The 17713-nt window shown below is 38.2% G+C and overlaps 1 protein-coding gene across 5 annotated transcripts in view; it reads right to left on the reverse strand.

The window, feature by feature from the left end:
• GULP1 (GULP PTB domain containing engulfment adaptor 1) overlaps nucleotides 1-17713 on the reverse strand; it is a 639668-nt gene that overhangs the window by 137909 nt on the left and 484046 nt on the right. For all 5 annotated transcript variants that reach the window (XM_089670051.1, XM_089670042.1, XM_089670060.1 and 2 more), the window contains one exon: nucleotides 9125-9241. In XM_089670051.1, the coding sequence (XP_089526177.1) occupies nucleotides 9125-9241 (117 nt within the window). The remainder of the gene's footprint in view (nucleotides 1-9124; nucleotides 9242-17713) is intronic.

Raw genomic sequence — 17713 nt, forward strand, 5'->3', positions numbered from 1 at the left:
TAGATAAATATCAAGATGGCCGCTGCTTCCCGCACACCATGACATGATCACACACACATGCATGGTGATGTCATCATGCATGTTGTGTCCTGACGTCATCATGTCATGATGTTCGCACATGCGTGGTACAATTATTGCCATCGCAGCCAAATAAAGCAGCCAAATAAATGATGCAGCCATAAACAGGCTGGACACAAACTTATTGGCCCTTTTAACTAGCACAAGCCACTCCTCGTGTACTCCCATTGATTAAGCACACATATTACTGCTTATTACTTATATACAGGGTACTGTAATTATATTTGGCCAGAGTGTTCATCATGTTTTCCAGTTACAAACACAATAAACCAACCTACATACATAAAAGTACCAAACAGAAAAAATTAGCAGCACTCCAGGAAGCTACTCATACACAAGGGGTAGATAGGTAAAGCCCTTATTTAATCTATGTGGAGAGCACGATTCAATACAAAATATCCTTATTGCCTCCAAGTTAAGCAGTTTTCTATCCAGGTCTCCTGTTCTTTGGCCCAACATGTCCTGTTGGACAGCCCCAAAGCTAAGGCAATCTGGTTTTTCATTATGTTTCTGCCATATATGTCTAGCAATTATGCTGTCCTTGAGTGTCACACCGTTTATGTGCTGTAAAACCTGATGTCTTACTTGACGAATCATCTTAACAAGGTACAATAGTGGGCAAGCGTAGATTGCCACATATATGACACCTTCTGTGCTACAACTGTAAAACAATTTGATTTTGATTGTTTCTCCATTTTTTCAGATTCTCAAAAATCTTTTACCACTGGTATATAAGCACAGGCCTTACAGTGTCCACATCTGAGATGGTTTTCCCAGCAGCCAGGTCTGAATTGAAAGTGCCACAGGTTTTTTGTCCAAGTGACTGTGAACCAGGAGGTCTCTGAGACTTCTCCCTCTTCTATAAGTTATGGGGGAGGGGATAGTAGCAACCTAGGCAGGTCCTTATCATCAAGTAGGATATGCCAATATGTTTTGATGATGCTAAAGATTTAGACAGATTGTCTATAATAGGTACCAATAATTTGTGTACCCACTTCCTCCTTGGCTCGTCTAGAACCTGGCATAGACTGGTGGGTTCTAGATGAGCAGGGATGCTGTTTGCCTTCTCAAAGAACCTCTCCAAATCATTCAGATTATATCCACTCTTCTTGATATGATCAAAATGTCGAGCACTTTGCTCTAAGTAATCATAGTATGTAAAAAAAAAATCCTGATCACCTACCCGGAGTGACTCAGTGAAACAATAGTAGCACTGTATTGCTCTGGTCACAGTATGTGAAAAGAATATGTAAAAAAAATAAAAATGAATAAAATAAGAAAAAAATGTATTTAATGTTTTTTTTTTGCATACTGTCACCAGTTACCACCATACCAGTTATATGATGATGCTGTACTGCACTGGTAAAGTATGTAAAAAAAGTGGAATTAACAATTTTTTAAAATGTCTCTATTTTCCAAAAAATTGTGACAAAAAATTACTACCTAAAAAAACATGCCATGCCTCTTACTAAATACCTTGGACTGTCTACTTTCCAAAAACGGATAATGTGGGGGATATTTGTACTGTCCTGGTATTTTAGGGCCTCAAGAAATGTGATAGGCAGTCAGTACATCAGGATTGGTCAATTTTCATATATATATCCCATAGTTTCTAGATTCTATAACTTTCCTACAGACTAAATAATATACACTGATTTGGGTTATTTTCACCAAAGAAATGTAGCAGAATACATGTAGGCCTAAATTTATGAAGAAAGATTATTTATTTGCAAAATTGTATAACAGAAATGAAGAAAAAATGCAACACAATATTTGGCCTTTTTTCATTTACTTAGCAAAAAATAAATCCCTAGTGGTGATTAAATACTACCAAATGAAATCTGTACTTGTGTGGAAAAAAAAATAAAAAAAAATTAATATGGGCACAGTGTTGCATGACCGCACAATTGTCATTCAAAGTGTGACAGCACTGAAAGCTGAAAATTGACCTGGGCAGGAAGGGGATAAAAGTGTCTGGTATTGAAGTGGTTAAAGATCAGTGTTTGCTCTCACCACCCCAAAAAGAGGTTTGCATGTGTGGGATCACATACTGTTCCCAACCCAGACCACTGTACTGTATATCTTGCCATCAACACAGAAAAAGGTAATGCTGCAACATAATTCTTAAAAATTTCAGAATAAACTCTGTATGTTGTTGAACAGCCAAACCCTTAGTATTAAGAAAATATTCTCATGCCTGGAGGCCCAAAGTGTGGTTTGTATCACTGTGTAGAGCCTGTACATCCAGGCTAAAGTTAAGTAAAAGCACATATAACAGTTATACAAATTGAATAAAGTCCTAACACATTAGTCCTCATTCCGGTGGCCTTGGTACAAAGGCATATGCATTTCCCTTTTGTTCTAGTCCTTAAAGAATGCTGTCATTTCAGCAGCCTTCTTCAGTAAGCATGACTCCAATGATAAGAAGACCTGCCCAATGTAATTTTGTGATTAGGGGTGGATTCTACACACATCCTTGTACAGACCTAAAATTTCTGATCTGTTTGTAAAAATTTCTGATCTGTATGTAAAAATTTCTGATCTGTTTGCTTAAGTAAAAATGTAATTTACCCAAAATACACATATATTTATCCATGTGGGTTTGGGTATGTAGGCATGACAAGTACGGAAGTGTAGATCTGAATAAAAAAACACAAGAGTAATACCAGAACTGCTGACTTTGTATGTTCTGAAGATAAACATTTTTGGGAGGCAAAACATCACTGCTCCCAGTAATGCTTTCAGGTCTATAAGAAGGTATGTCCCTCAAAAGAGGTGGGGGGGGGGGTTAGGCTGTCTAATTTTACAGAGAGAACTAGGTATGAACTAGATACTATATACCCTAAACATGATGTTTTATCAGTATTTTTATCATTTCCGAGATACATCTGATTAGACTCTGTAGTGGGAGCATAGACCCCAGCATATTGACCTATTTAACCACTTGCCACCCAATGACTTACCTGTATTTCATTGGGTTTGAGTGGTTATACCAGGGCCATGACCCTGGTATTTTGTTTTTTTGAGCCAGTGATCTTGAATAAAATAAAAGCAATCAGAGCAGCTAATTAGCTGCTGGATCACTTTTAAATGCAGCAGAAGGCCCCCCCCCATCGCCTTTCCTGGCTCTGCCATACCAGTGGGGTTGCCGGCTGCCCATAGAGATGACCAGGGACCAAAACTTCCACGATATTGGTCTAAGAATAGTATATAGTCACTTCCTGTTTTGGTCTAATGTAATGTAGGTTTGATCTGATGCTTTGAAGAGCAGAAGAGACTGATCTCTTCATAAAGAGGACATGTCACCAGAGCTGGATCTAGGGGGATATTGGGGTGGGCTGTGCCCCCTCAAGATTTTAGCTGAGTCCCCCCCAGGTCTCTGAGACTGCATTCACTGATCCATGAGCCAGTCTTGTGGGGGAATATAATGTAAGAGAGCACTGTGTTGGGGACCCTGATGTAAGGGGGACTTGGCTGTGGACCCTGATGTAAGGGGGCATTCTGATGAGGACCCTGATGTAAAGGGGAACTCTGATGGGGACCTTGATGCAATGGGGGACTGGTGGAAACCCTAATTCAGGAGGGTACTCTGATGGAGACACCTGATGTAAGGGGGCACAGGGTCTGTTTATTCACCCTAATTTAATGACAGCCTAATACATACTAATGTTTCCCAGGTTGTGACACAGTGGGGTTTATGTACTAAAGCTGGTTCACTCAGAATCTCATGCACCTGTGCATTGGAGCCAATCACCTTCTAACCTCAGCTTGTTCAATCAAGCTTTAGCAATAAAACCTGCAAGCTGATTGGTTTCTATGCAGAAGCGCACAAGATTCTGAGTGAATCGGCTTTAGTAAATAAACCCCAGTGTGATAGACTGTCAATGACTCACACACAGTGTTGACATTGTGTCCCCTGACTTTTCTTTACTGCACCCCCAGATCATATAGCTTAGATCCATGCATGCCACTGCTCCAGCTATCACAAGACATGTTGTTTATCCCTTGTGATAAAAAAGTGATAGAAAAAATTAAAGAGACGGTGTAAAAAAAAAAAATAGAATAAAAGATAAAGTTGAAAAAAAATTAAAGCACCCCCCTCCCCCCAAGCTCATGTGCAAAGGCAAACACATATGTAGGTCGCACGCACTTTTGTAATTGTGTTGACACCACACATGTGAGGTATCGCAGCAAATGTCATAGTGAGAGCAATAATCCTAGGACAAACCTGTGTAACTCTTAACTGGTATCCTGTAAAGGCTTCACCTATGGAGATTTTTAGGTTTTTCTCCATTCCACGAGCGTGCACAATTTTAAAGTGTGACATGTTTAATATTTATTTACTCTGTGTAACATCAACTTTCATACTTTACCAAATAACTGGGTATTATATTATGCTTTCGTGGATTAAAATTCATTAAAGTGTATTTTTTTTAAATTGTTTTTGAAAGACCGCTGAACATATACTATGTGACATAATTTGCAACGCCAACCATTTTATTCTCACCCCTGCTGCTGGGTGTCCAGGTTTGCATGCTACTTTTTTTTGGTACTTTTGTTGTTAAATTTCTTTGCTGTATGTATTTTATGAGTGGATTTGTTATCCCCCACTTCGTCGTGTGTTTTGCTTCTTAGCATTATCTACTATTTGTAGCGGTCATTGTGCAGGGATTCCTTATTCATACTACATGTTGTATTAAATGTATGTTTTTTTTTTTTGTTATGAACATAGTTCTCATACAACATACAACATATCTAAATCTGAAGCATTTGCTGTTCCAACCTTTGCTATTTGCTTGATTACAATTATTTTATTAGGGACACAGAAAACAAAACAAAACACATGTAGTTCTACTTTCCACTACCTTCAAAATGAAATCAAAATGTATTGCCCTTTTACTAACCGATTTTCGCCTATTTATCCTGAGTAAAACAAGGAATTACATTACAGCCCATTCATTTGGAATTAAACTAAAATAAAGGCCCCAAAATTATTCTCTTACATGACCACTGCATATACCCTCTGTCATTAGCTAAGACAGATTGGGACAGAGAGCCCTGATCTACTTCTGCAACAAAGAGTTAGTTTTAGAGCTCTGACCCAGAAGTGTTAGAGCTGAGCATTTCTGAGTTCATTTCTAGCAAGGAGAATTTGGAAATGGACAATCGTGACCTCTTCCAAATTGCTCTCTGTCCTGATCATGCTTTTGGTTGCCACAGGCTCACTGAGGAGACATGCCTGCAAACATGTACAACAGAACTGATCAGGTGGCTGTCACTTAACCTAGATCATGTCTATAGAAGTGCCCTGAGAACTAGCTGGGAGGACATTTATGTACAGATGGCAGATGGAAAGGGGTAAAACAGAACTTCCAATTGAAACCAATAACTTAATAACAGCATGTCTTTGGAGTGTGGGAGGAAACCTGAGTATCTGGAGGAAACCCGCACATGCAAACAACAGGCAGGTAGTGCTCTGGTTGGGATTTAAATCGATGGCCCTCATGCTTGCTGGGCAGAAGTGCCAACCATGTAGCCACTGTACTGCCCCACTAATGCTCTCCAGTAAAAATATACCTGTGCTGAAATCAGAAAGTTCACTTAGGTGACCTTATCCCAGCTCTCTGTAGTCAGCCATAACACACATAAAGTTCTCCTGAGGGCCACTGGAAGATTAATCCTTGAAATGCCTACTAACCAGACCAGTGATTCCTGTTGTACTACACAGTTCTCTATGGAGAGAAATGTGCTGTGGCATAGTTTGGATCGCAAGTAAATTGAACATGGGACCACCTGTTCCAAGTGGTCCAGCTCGCAGTTCAATTAACCAGTTCTTTGTGCAGTTTAGAGCATTCACACTACACAAACTAACTGGCCCAAGGGGCTGAGCCACTTCCAGGACTGGGTAAAAGTGCTAGTGTAGGTGCACTAGCACTGATTACATTCAAACATTAAATAGTATTGGTGGTTATGAAAATTTTCATAATATGAACATGTTGTTTACATGAAGAACAAGACAGCAAAATATTGCGGTGGATGTGTGTGGGAATAACTCCTCTATATCACAAGTGTATGTTTTTAGATCATTACATTGCTTTCAAAATGGAGGTTTATTGCAACAGAGCAATATTTGGATAAAAAAACTCATATACTGAGCAGATGAAGTTTAATTTTGTATATTGAACTCCAGCGTACCTCTAAAAACACAGAAGCAGCCAAGACTATTTGATTTACTGCTGATTACAGTGTATAATAGGGGTTGTAATGTGGTTTGTCCTATGGAAGTTTCTTGACAAAAAAGAACATATTCTAGACAGAAAAAAGGTTATTGTCTTCCAGCAAAGTATCAAACTGATGTTTGTGCATCAATGTGCAGGGTCTTAATAGAATCTAACAAACATTACTGTTCGGACCTCCCAAATTGCCAGAGATCTTTGGATATAGTTGGCTGCAGCTCCATCTTCTTTGAACCTTTTTCTACACTGTTAGACAATCCAGAATAAATGTTAGGCCTTCCATAGTAATATTTTCCATCCTAGCCTTCTGTTACAAATTACAGCTTTTTTACCCTTTCTGTATACTGTCACTTTACACTGCTTAAGTTGTCTTATATTATGTCATTTGCATAACACACTATCTATTTAACATTATAATCTAGACTTGTGGACTTTAAAAGGCTTTATTTAATCATTCATTTCTTTTTGAAATACTTTTACCCTCCTTCATATGTTACTGTTTAGAAGAACTAGATATTTTAATCTCAGGTATTTGCACATGCTTTGTTAAAAACATATTTTCTGCTATACAACATGGTACTCAGAGAGACCCTCAAAGGGACCTCGGGAAAGTCACAAATACCCATCACAGGTTGACTGTATCCCTTTTTTTTTACCAGTTTATGACTACCCTAAGGCCTATGTCAACTAGATGTTTCAAATATCTCAATGGACAAAAAAGGTCACTCTCCCTACAGCCCTCCTCACTTCTTATATCTTATTGTCTGTCTTTGAACTTATCCTGACCAATCTACTCATTTTGAAATGTCTAAAAAAAAACCCACCAAGTAGGCTTCAAATGGAGCTGCAGATGTCACACAACTTTGCACTTCATTTATACTAAATTTTGTTGTACTTGTTTTACATTTTCTCTTCTTTTTACTCTTTGTGTTTTTCAATTTAATGATGTATATACTCTAGAGCAGGGGTGTCCAAACTTTTTTCAAAGAGGGCCAGATTGGATGAAGTGAACATGGTGGAGGGCCAAACATTTTTCCAAACATTCTTTGAACCATTACAATTAAATGCAAATAAATTATTTTATGCCAAGTTAATTGCAAACGACATACTTTTCATTTCATAACATTAAGATCAACTGACAGCTGAGTTTTCACAATGTATTGAAAATAAATTTTAAAAAAACTTACCTGTACTAATGTGAAGGGTTAAAAAGGTAGCTGGAGCTGAAGTCTCTGCTCGGCAGCCGGGAGGGGAAGAGAAACACACTTCACGCTGGAAGCCCGGCCCTGACATCACCGCCCTCTGTGGCTCCCAGCGCGGCGCAGTCACGCATGCGCACTGCTCTCAAGCAGAAGACTGTCTGCCACAGAAGGGAGGGCCGTGCAACAGCCGCATTTACACAGACCAGGGAGAACGCGCCGCAGTCAGGCATGCGCACTGCCCTCTGCTCTCAAGCAGAAGACTGTCTGCCATAGATGGGAGGGCCACATTACACAGAGCAGGGAGGGCTGTTGGAGGGCCGTATTAAACCGACCCCCGGGCCGTAAATGGCCCGCGGGCCGGACTTTGGACATGCCTGCTCTAGAGGAATCCTCTGCACAATCCCATATACTAAAAAGCAAAACAAAAAGAAAAAAAATAGTTGCTGCCTACACTGTAATGTGTATTCCCACACCACTAGCAAATGTATAAAGGCAAAATTGTGCTGCAAATTAATAAACATATAAAGAAAAAAACATAGTGCATAACAAACAACGCATGTCACCAACTAATGTGTCAATGCATATATTAAGCATATATACTGTAACTGGTCTGATATCAAAATATGGTCTTAGTGTTAATATATGCAGTGTAATTTCAAAGAAACATCATACAGTATACTAAATACAAAACAATAAAGTGCAAAGTGAACATTAAAATTCTGGTGAATAATAAAAATTCAGGCAATAAAGACCCTTTAAGAGTACTCCAATTACATGCTGTGCTTTATAATGTCTTGCTATATCCTTAATTCATGCTACGCTCTCACTTTAATACGTAGACCTAGTTAACTAAAAATAGGACAGATGTGCATTCTCCTTTAAGGGGTTCTCTCCAAGGCACTGCTGCTCTCCCCTCACAAGGTCCTCCTTGGTAGTCTTGAGATATTAGCCCCCCACTATCAGACTCCTCTAGGGCTTTTCAGCTTAGAAGAAAGGCTTCAATAGTGTAATACCATTAAAAACGACTGTGATCTTTATTAAAAGCATAAAGAATATCACCCTCAAAAGAAACGTGCACTAAATGAGTAGTGCACCACTTAAACAGAATTTATGCAAATAGAGGTACAATGTCCTCTTAAGGCTCAGACTCCCACATCTCCCAATTCCAGCATATTCAGCCTGGCTTTATTGCTGGACTTTTTATCAATGATCAAACAAGCAGAACAAAGGATAAAAAAAAGTACAAACAAATACATAAAATAAACTGATGCACCCTAAATCCAACAACCCTTCACCGAAAACAAAACACACTTTAAATAAAGGAAAAAAAGAGTAGGTTTTTTTCAAGCAACGTTTGCCTAAGCAATTCAACAAATGAAATAGAACATTTCTCCATCAAACAGATAAATTGCTAATTTTGCAATGAAATCAACTTTGATTAAATCATTTCACTCATCCTTTTCTATTGATATCTTGATATTGGAAACAGTTCTGTCATTTTTTAATTGGTATAATTCATTTTCTTCAGTTTGTAATGACACATTTTTGGCACATTAACTGAGTACACTCAGTTCATCAAATCAAGAAATAATATATTACAGGACTTACCCTTTTCTGCAGGCCTGCAATTTGTTTCCGTGTTTCAACATCTTTTCCTCCAGACTCGAGAAATTTTCTGTATGCCAGATCAAAAGCTTGTCCAATTGTTAAGGTTATCTCCTCAGCCTTAACAGAAAAAAGCATTTTAATTCATTTTTCTACATTCTGCTAAATTCTTTTTTTATCTTTATAACTGAAAGGATAAAAAGCTTCTACTTTATAAGTTTACATTACAGTACTATAGACAATGAACGTATTTTAGAAACAGTGGGGTTGATTTGCTAATTGAATAGAGCATTTTCACTTTCAAACTCTGCAGAGTGAGGATGGTATATTTTGAAAAAACCTGGGAACCTTGGATGCAATATCTTTCAGCATCATCCTAGGATGGAGGACACTTGACATGGGATGTCGATAAACATAAACTGTCTTGCTCCCTGTACCTGACTGTTGGTCGGACCCTTCTTCAACAAGCGTCCTTTGTTTCTTCCTTTTTTCTTTCCTTTACTTCCCCTATCTCTGTTCACACTCTTCCCTTTCTATTTTAACTCGCCTCCTCTTTCCTTTCCCTGGATTTGAAAATCTTTCATCTACAGGTTCCTAAGGGACCCCTTTGGTTACCATCAACAGAGATTTATTTTTTTCATTGAAACATTGTATTTTGGGGATTGTCTGTTCTGGCCCGAATGGGCTGCAGTTTGTATGGGATGGAGGGGTGGGCATAGATGTATATCTCCTCTGTACTGATTTGTAATTTCTTATGAAAAACTGAATAAACACTATTGGAAAAAAAACTGTGCAGAGTGAATTTTTACTTATTTTAGGGAATGAGTTATAGATTTGCTGACTTCAATCATCCAATGTGTGAGCAAAAAAATACATTTTTTAAAATTTTCCTTGCATATGATTCGGTATCCTCTGCAAAGTGTATTTTCACTTGGTTTCACCTCATGCATATTTAAAATAAAAATCATCTCCTCCTTTAGTAAATTGGGGCCAATGTGTATGTATTTTGTAGGTATCAATGTGTACAACAAAAATAAAACACTCTTGCTTCTGTAAAAATCCTCTTTTCTTAAAATGTTATTAAACAAGTGCATAGGAAAAAATCAGATACAATAAAATAAAATGAAAAAAGAAAAAAAAAGAAACATGCTGATTAACATACATTTCTATTCAGATATTTAATGATTTTCAACAAAATAGCCACATAACACAGAATAGACTCCAAAACTGGGAAAAAACCCCCAGAACTTTGAGAACTAATTCCCCAAAAATATGTATTTACCTTTTGTGCTCTTTGTCAAAATGTCTAAATAACAAATTTAAAAAAGTACTTGATGCTGCTATATACGTTCCTGACTACTGGGGAGCTGTAGACCACTTTTTGGTGCTGGTAAAAAGGTTGGTAAAACATTTGCTACACAAGCTCTAATATACCTCAATGTGGTATAATTTAGTAACCATCAAATATTATATGTCACACCACTATGTTTTTGAGGCCTTAAATTAAAGATGAATAAATCTTATTTATTTATAATATGAAGCTCCTACTGTTATAAGTCTCTATTTGTTGAGACTATGCATTCTAACAAGTAATGATTGATACCAAAGAGTTTGTAGAAAAAATGTTTTATACACAAACATAACCCACTGCATGACACTGTTTTATTGTTTTAAAAAAATCTAAATATAGCAAAAACAAAAAAAGGTTGTCAACATGGTTTTTGTCTTCTGTTTCCAGTTAACTGATATTTCCAGCTTTTTTAATGCCTTTTGAAACACTCACAAGAGGCACATACATTCTCAATAATAATTTCAAAAGCACTATTCTTCAAAAGTAAGCATGACGCTTCAAAAGTGCTTATTAAGTATTCAGTAGTGTCTTTTTTCCATTGCTCATATTTCCATAAAATAAAAGGAATTTTGACTTACCTGCAAAATTCTTATCTTGGAGTACAGTACAGGACACATGACTTGTATCCTTAGGCCAGGCATCTCCAAACATAGCCCTCCAGCTGCTGAAGTACTACAAGTCCCATCATGCCTCTGCCTCTGGAAGTCTTGCCTGTAGCTGTCAGAGTCTTGCAAGGCATTATGGGACTTGCAGTTCCTCAACACCCAGAGGACCATAGTTTGGAGACCCCTACCTTAAACCTTAGGTTATATGCAGGCTATCCTTAGGTGAATGGACATAGCCAAAACCTTTGCTAGGGGTGTTCCTAGGGGCATGGTCATATAACCCCATCCACTCTCTGAGACTCAATAATAAGAAACAATAAGAAGAGGCCACAGGAAACAGTAGAGGATCGCATGTCCTGCACTGTACTCCAAGATAAAACAATTTACAGGTAAGTAAAAAAAAAAAACCTTTTTATCCTAATTGTACAGTACAAGCTACAAGGCTTGTATTCATAGATCATGGGGCATCGCCAAACAATAAACTGAGGGCTGAACAATAACACAGCAAACAGAATTGTCAACAGGCCCACAAAAAAAACAAGAATTGGGAATCTGGGAAAACACTCAGATAACAGCATCTTGTGGCTGAAGCTCACATAAGCCAAGGTCTGAACATCCACCTGGGAAATGTATAAACCGAGGAACAGGTAGTGGCCTTCCAAATCTGGGATACAGATGCTCAATGCTTGAAAACCAAGATACACTAAGGGTGTATTCCCTGGAAATAAATTGTTTGATCCACTTGGCAATAGTAGAGGGAGAGGCAGGGTTTCCATTTCAAGAACCTGAAAGGAGAACATAAGGAGACAGAAACTGGCAAATAGAATCCATGGCTGCCACATACACCCTGACATCCCTGAAAATGTCTGTGTAGTATAAGGAAATTTAGGAGCAGAATATTGGGAAGGAAGGTCTATATCCTAATTGAGGTGGAAGGGAGAGATCACCTTGGGTAAAAAAAGACCTTGTGTCAAGATCACTTTTTCCTTGTCCAGGATAAGAAAAAGGTTACTTACAAGAAAGGTTCAAAAACATGTCTAACAAGCTTAATAGCCATGAGGAAGGCTCCCTGGACAGTTAGGGAGATGTAAACTCCCCCTCAATTAGTATCCCTTACACCTGTCATCACCACATTCCAGGGCATGGGTTGGGATGGCTTTCCCAACTTCAGGGCATTGGTGGAGATCCACCATGTTAGGAAGGGCATTGTCTGACTGGATAGATGCGTAGAATGGTTCAGAAAGTGGGTCTGTTTGTTCCTCTATGTGAGGAAGTTGAGTTGAAGAGTTCAGGAGTGAAACTGGACAAAAGGAGCTACCTTTAAGAAGGCCACCATTAGATCAAGAACTCTCATGCAAAAGAAATTTTCTTGTCTGGCGGAAGGAAGATTAGACCAAAATATTCCAGACTGTGTGAGGGCTGAAGAGCAGACTGTAAAAAATTGATTAACGAGCTGAAGGTTTTATAGGAACTGAATGGTCCTTTGGACATTTGTCAACAATGTCATGTATGAGGTGTCCTTCACTGGAAGGTCATCCAATTACCTAAGACATGAAACTTCTGGGTCCAAAGAAGAACAGAATGTGAGGCAAGCACTTTCATATAAACTCAGGATGCAGAGAAGAGCCTGAATGATAGTGTGATAAATTGGAAGTGCTGGTCTCCACAACAAAGTTCATAAAGCATTGATGTGGATGGAAGATGGGGATGTGTAAATAGGCACCTTGTATGTCTATTGATGAAGGAAATTCTACTTGTGTGAGAGAAGCAATGACAGATCTTGCTTATTCCATCTGGAATTTAGACAACACACAAAGAATTATGTTTAGAGATCTCAGATCAAGAATGGGGTGGATGTCCCTATATGGTTTGGTGACTGTGAATAAATTTGAATAAAAACCCTTGAAACTTTCCTCTGAAAGAACTACATTGTAATATAACCACTCCTTGTTTCTGAACTTGGTGCAAAGCAGTCAGTAAGTTTACTTGTTTTTGAGTCGCAGCCGGGAGAGCAAGAAATGATGAGGGGGACAGAGATAGAAATTCCATTTATGAATATAACATTTTTTTTTTAAATTTTCCTAATCTCCTGGTGCGCACATGGGCTTGTTTTGGCTGAAGAAAATGAGGTAGTGCTAGACAGAGACTGGTCAGCACCACATCAGTCCCCATCCTATATGTAATGCATATGAGGGGAGGAGCCTAAGATGTGATGTCATCCCATGGCCATATTGGCTTCCCAGAGTGTTGCCTGTGTGTGTGGCATGTGATTCTTATTGGCACTGGTTTAAGTGCCAAACACTGTAAGTATGATTTTTCGCTTTTATAATACATTGTGATTTATACAGAGAGCACTAGATTCTGTATTCTGTTCTTGCACATCTATCCTTGCCATTTAGTGTTCCACTGGATAGAGGAAGAAATCCTTGTTATGTACATCTAGTAGTTTATTACCCCAGAAGGGAAAAAGTGCTATATAGCCTGACTGGTAATGTAAGGGTTATACATATGAGCGGCCATCTGATATTTGCCGGTGGAAGCACGAAGAGCACTGAAATTTATGTTGTATGGATGTCACTTTTTAGTTACACATGGTGTGGATACATATTAGACTTTATAATTTATTCAGGTTGCGCTACACTATTTTGTTTTGTTTTTTTTTTATCCTGACATGAGTGTGTGAAGATAAAACCATATATATGAAGTCATAGTATGTACGTAGAACATACTTACCTACACGAAGCCCCACACTGTAGGACAGAGCTTCCTAGGAGCTACCACTTCATTCTCAGAGAGGCAATGGGCATGATGGTTAGGACACAGAGGTATAGGGAGGGGAGAATCAGTGCTACACATCCTTAGAAATATAATGAAACCTATGGCAGGAATTTAGAGGGGGCTCATGCTTCCATAGTTGCATGCCAATAGGCTTATTGAATTTTATTATTTCCTATTAGAGATGACCTTTGACGTTTATGTGTTCCCTATTGAACCCGTCACTGAGCTTGCAAGGAAGCTGTCACCTGTAATGGGCCACTCATCTTCCTAGATTGTAAGCTCCAAGGAGCAGGACCCTCCTATCCCTCTTGTATTGAACTGTATTGCTGCTGTATTGTCTCCCTTTATATTGTAAAGCGCTGAGAAAACTGTTGGCGCTATATAAATCCTGTATAATAATAATAATAATCTGTGACTGAGGGATGTTACTTGTATACAAGTGGCTGCTTGACGGGGAATGCCCCCGCCATAAATGATTGTCCCATTATAGGTCATGCTTCCTGGTGAACTTGGCCAAATGGGTTCAGAAGAGCTTCCAAACATGCCTGAGCTCATCCTTATTCCTTGTATCAAATCTTAGATGTTTGGTAAACAGATGTTTTATTATATAAGCAAATAATTATGAGTGCAAATAATTATTAGAACAAATTTTAGTGAAATCAAAAACAAACCTTTTCACATTTGTATATCTGACTGACTCATTATGTGGCTATTTATGAACAGTGGTGTACAGAAATAAATTTGACATTTTTTCTGTATATCTTTGCTAACAACAGGTCATCATCTGTTTTTGCAATGATTTTGAAAACGGCAGTTAAAAAGTGGCACATTTCAAACACGTGCCTTATTTCCATTAACATTGTGTTCTGAACTTCTGAAAGTAAAGATTTTTATCATTCCCATCTCTTTTCTCTTATATAATGTTGTCTACAAAAAATAACATAAAAATAAACCTATCTCAAACCTGGGTAATCCATACTGAGCAAGCGATAAAAACAAAATTTAAGAAAATATTGCCTTTTCCTGTAGAAGTCAAACTTAGATCCACCCAACTCTATGTTTTAAAGCCTTCCTTTGGTTAGTCAAGCCACTCAACACACAGAAAAGTCTATAGTATTATTTGGGGAAGCAATCTTAAATTCTGAAAATCTGAATTTTGCATATACACATTGTATACAATATATCTCTATATCTACTGATTGTATTGGCGTGAAAAACAGTTTTCTTTCCCACTGTAAATACAATGAAAAGTATGTCACATTATTAATTTTGAGAATTAGTGCTTCAGAAAACAGGGAAAATGATTATTAAAAGAAAGTTGTAAACCACCTTCGGTAAGCACTCCCCATGCATGTTTACGTACAAATGTGTGTATATGTGGAGGTAGGGGCACTCAACTTTTTTAGGGGGGTTAGGTTCTTGGGTGTAACTATATTTACACTGTTTTCTTTTTTCACTAAACCTTATTTTTTATCACATAGGAGACCAAAAGTCCCCTTATGTGATACTATTTAGTAGGGGTCTTTTAGACCCTTAGGTCTTTTATACACACATAACAGCCAAGAACTTTAGTCCAAACCCAATGAAGTCTATGGGGAGAAAATCTTGAAAAAAATCCATCCATTTGCAAGGGTGATAGGTAAGTGATTGTCAAACAGAGGGTATAGGGAGGTGGGCACTGCCATGGGAGACATGCACCAATGCAAAAAAAAAAAAAATTAAAAAGTAAATGGGAAAAATACCAACCCTTTCAATGACATGCTTGGGAGATACACAAACAGCATCAGCAACACTGTATTCTGGCATCACATAATTTGCATGTGTAATTGATTTGTGTACTTTTACATCACTGGTGTGTTTAAAAACAACAGTGTCACCTCAATCTGATTCATTTTCATTTAGGAAAAAAAAAATATTTTTTTTTATTAGGTAGTATTATTTGTGACACACAATTGTCTGTGACACCGTAATAGGCCTGAAATGAATGGTGGAAATAGTAGCCATAAGAGCCATAAGCCATAAGAGTAGCCATCTAAAAACTGTAGGAAAGTGCACTTGTAAAAAAAGAAATCCTTATATCAATTGGGCAGTGACAAAACAATTTCAGAAAATAGTTTGTGGGCTTCTTTTTTGCAGTATCAATATAATTCTAAAAAAGACTTCAAAACACAACCCTACATTCCATCATCCCCCTTCAATCCCCACATCCCCATCAGGATGGTGCGCAAGCACTTAAAATGATAAAGCTCTGCAGTGTGTCTTTTTTAACATATATGCTGCCAACAGCAGCATTGTGATCTTCATGTTCTGCTAGCAGTGTCCTAGAAAAGGTGGAAACAGGTTTTCAATAGGTGAATAAAGTTAACATTCAGGCCCTTTAGCCAGGTTTGGCATCTACCCAGAAAACAGAGGACGATCATCGCTGAGTGATCATAACATCATGCAGCCATTACATGGCCAAAAAAGACATTCAGCATGCCCAGGAGAAAGGTCAGGTTGAACTTGACTGAGGCAAGAGGACTGAGGAGGTATGACAGCTCAGAGATTTTACAGTATTTAATTAAGTTACGCAGAGTAGAGCCCATAAGTGGATGGTCGATTATGTGCTTAGAAATACACATTAGAGGTATCCGGGGAGGGATCCGAAATCCAATGGGGAAATACATTTGTAAATCTCACCCAGTTTTCCAAGTTTATGTGGAGTCTCCAGTCCACAAATCTGGTCAATTGGGTGACCTGATCATACTTCCCAACATCTGGGAGGCCAATGCCACCTTTGGATTTTGGTAGAATCATTTGAGCCCAGCTTATTCAGAGAGGGGTGCCTTTCCAAATAGACACTCCAACCAGAAAAATGACCATCTAGTTCAACCAATGAAAGGGGGAAAAATTTATACAATCCTATATACACAATCCTATACCCCCATTTGATCCAGAGGAAGGCAAAAAAAAACAGTAAAGCATGATCCAATTTGCTCCAGCAGGGGAAAAAATCCTTCCCTAAAGAGGCAATCGGATATTCCCTGAATTAACTTTACCTATAAATATTAGTATTCAGTTATATTGTGTACATTTAGGAAATAATCCAGGCAATCTATTGAGCTGACCAGAACCAGCTCTTGAGGGAGTCTATTCCACATTTTCACAGCTCTTACTGTGAGGAAGCCTTTCCGTATTTGGAGATTAAATCTCTTTTCCTCCTGACATAAAGAGTGCCCCCTTGTCCTCTGTGATGACCTTAAAGTGAATAACTACACACCCAGTTCAATATATGGACCACCTATGTATTTATACATGTTGATCATATCCCCCTTAATCTCCTCTTCTGAAGAGAGAATACATTTAGTTCCTCTAAACTTTCCTCATAGCTGAGCTCCTTCTTGCTGCTTATCAGTTTGGATGCCCTTCTCAGCATTTTCTCCAGTTCCCAGATATCCTATCGGTCTTACTAATGTATTAATGTTTGTACAGGGGTAAAATGATATATCTCTCTTTCTGGAGTCTATATGATTTTGCTTGCTTTGGAAATTGCAGCTTGGCATTGCATGCTATTATTAAGCTTATGATCTACCATAACTACCAGATCCTTCTCCACCATTGATTCCGCCAATTGTTCTTCCCTTAGTATGTAAAATGCATTCATATTCTTAGCCCCCAAGTGCATAACTTTACATTTATCAACATTAAACCTAATTTGCCACACTGTTGATCAATTGAACAGAGTAAAAATGGATCCCTATGAATATGATTGCATTAGATTTCCAGTGAAATGGGAAGATCTCTCAACTAGTTACGGGCTGTAGTCCCCCCTGTTCAGTTCGCGGACGAACATTCAAACATAATGAACGTTTGACAGTG

This window comes from Staurois parvus, unplaced genomic scaffold (assembly GCF_062004578.1).
Source record: "Staurois parvus isolate SC_StPar_1 unplaced genomic scaffold, SC_StPar_1.0 ptg000011l, whole genome shotgun sequence".
Taxonomy (NCBI): Eukaryota; Metazoa; Chordata; class Amphibia; order Anura; family Ranidae; genus Staurois; species Staurois parvus.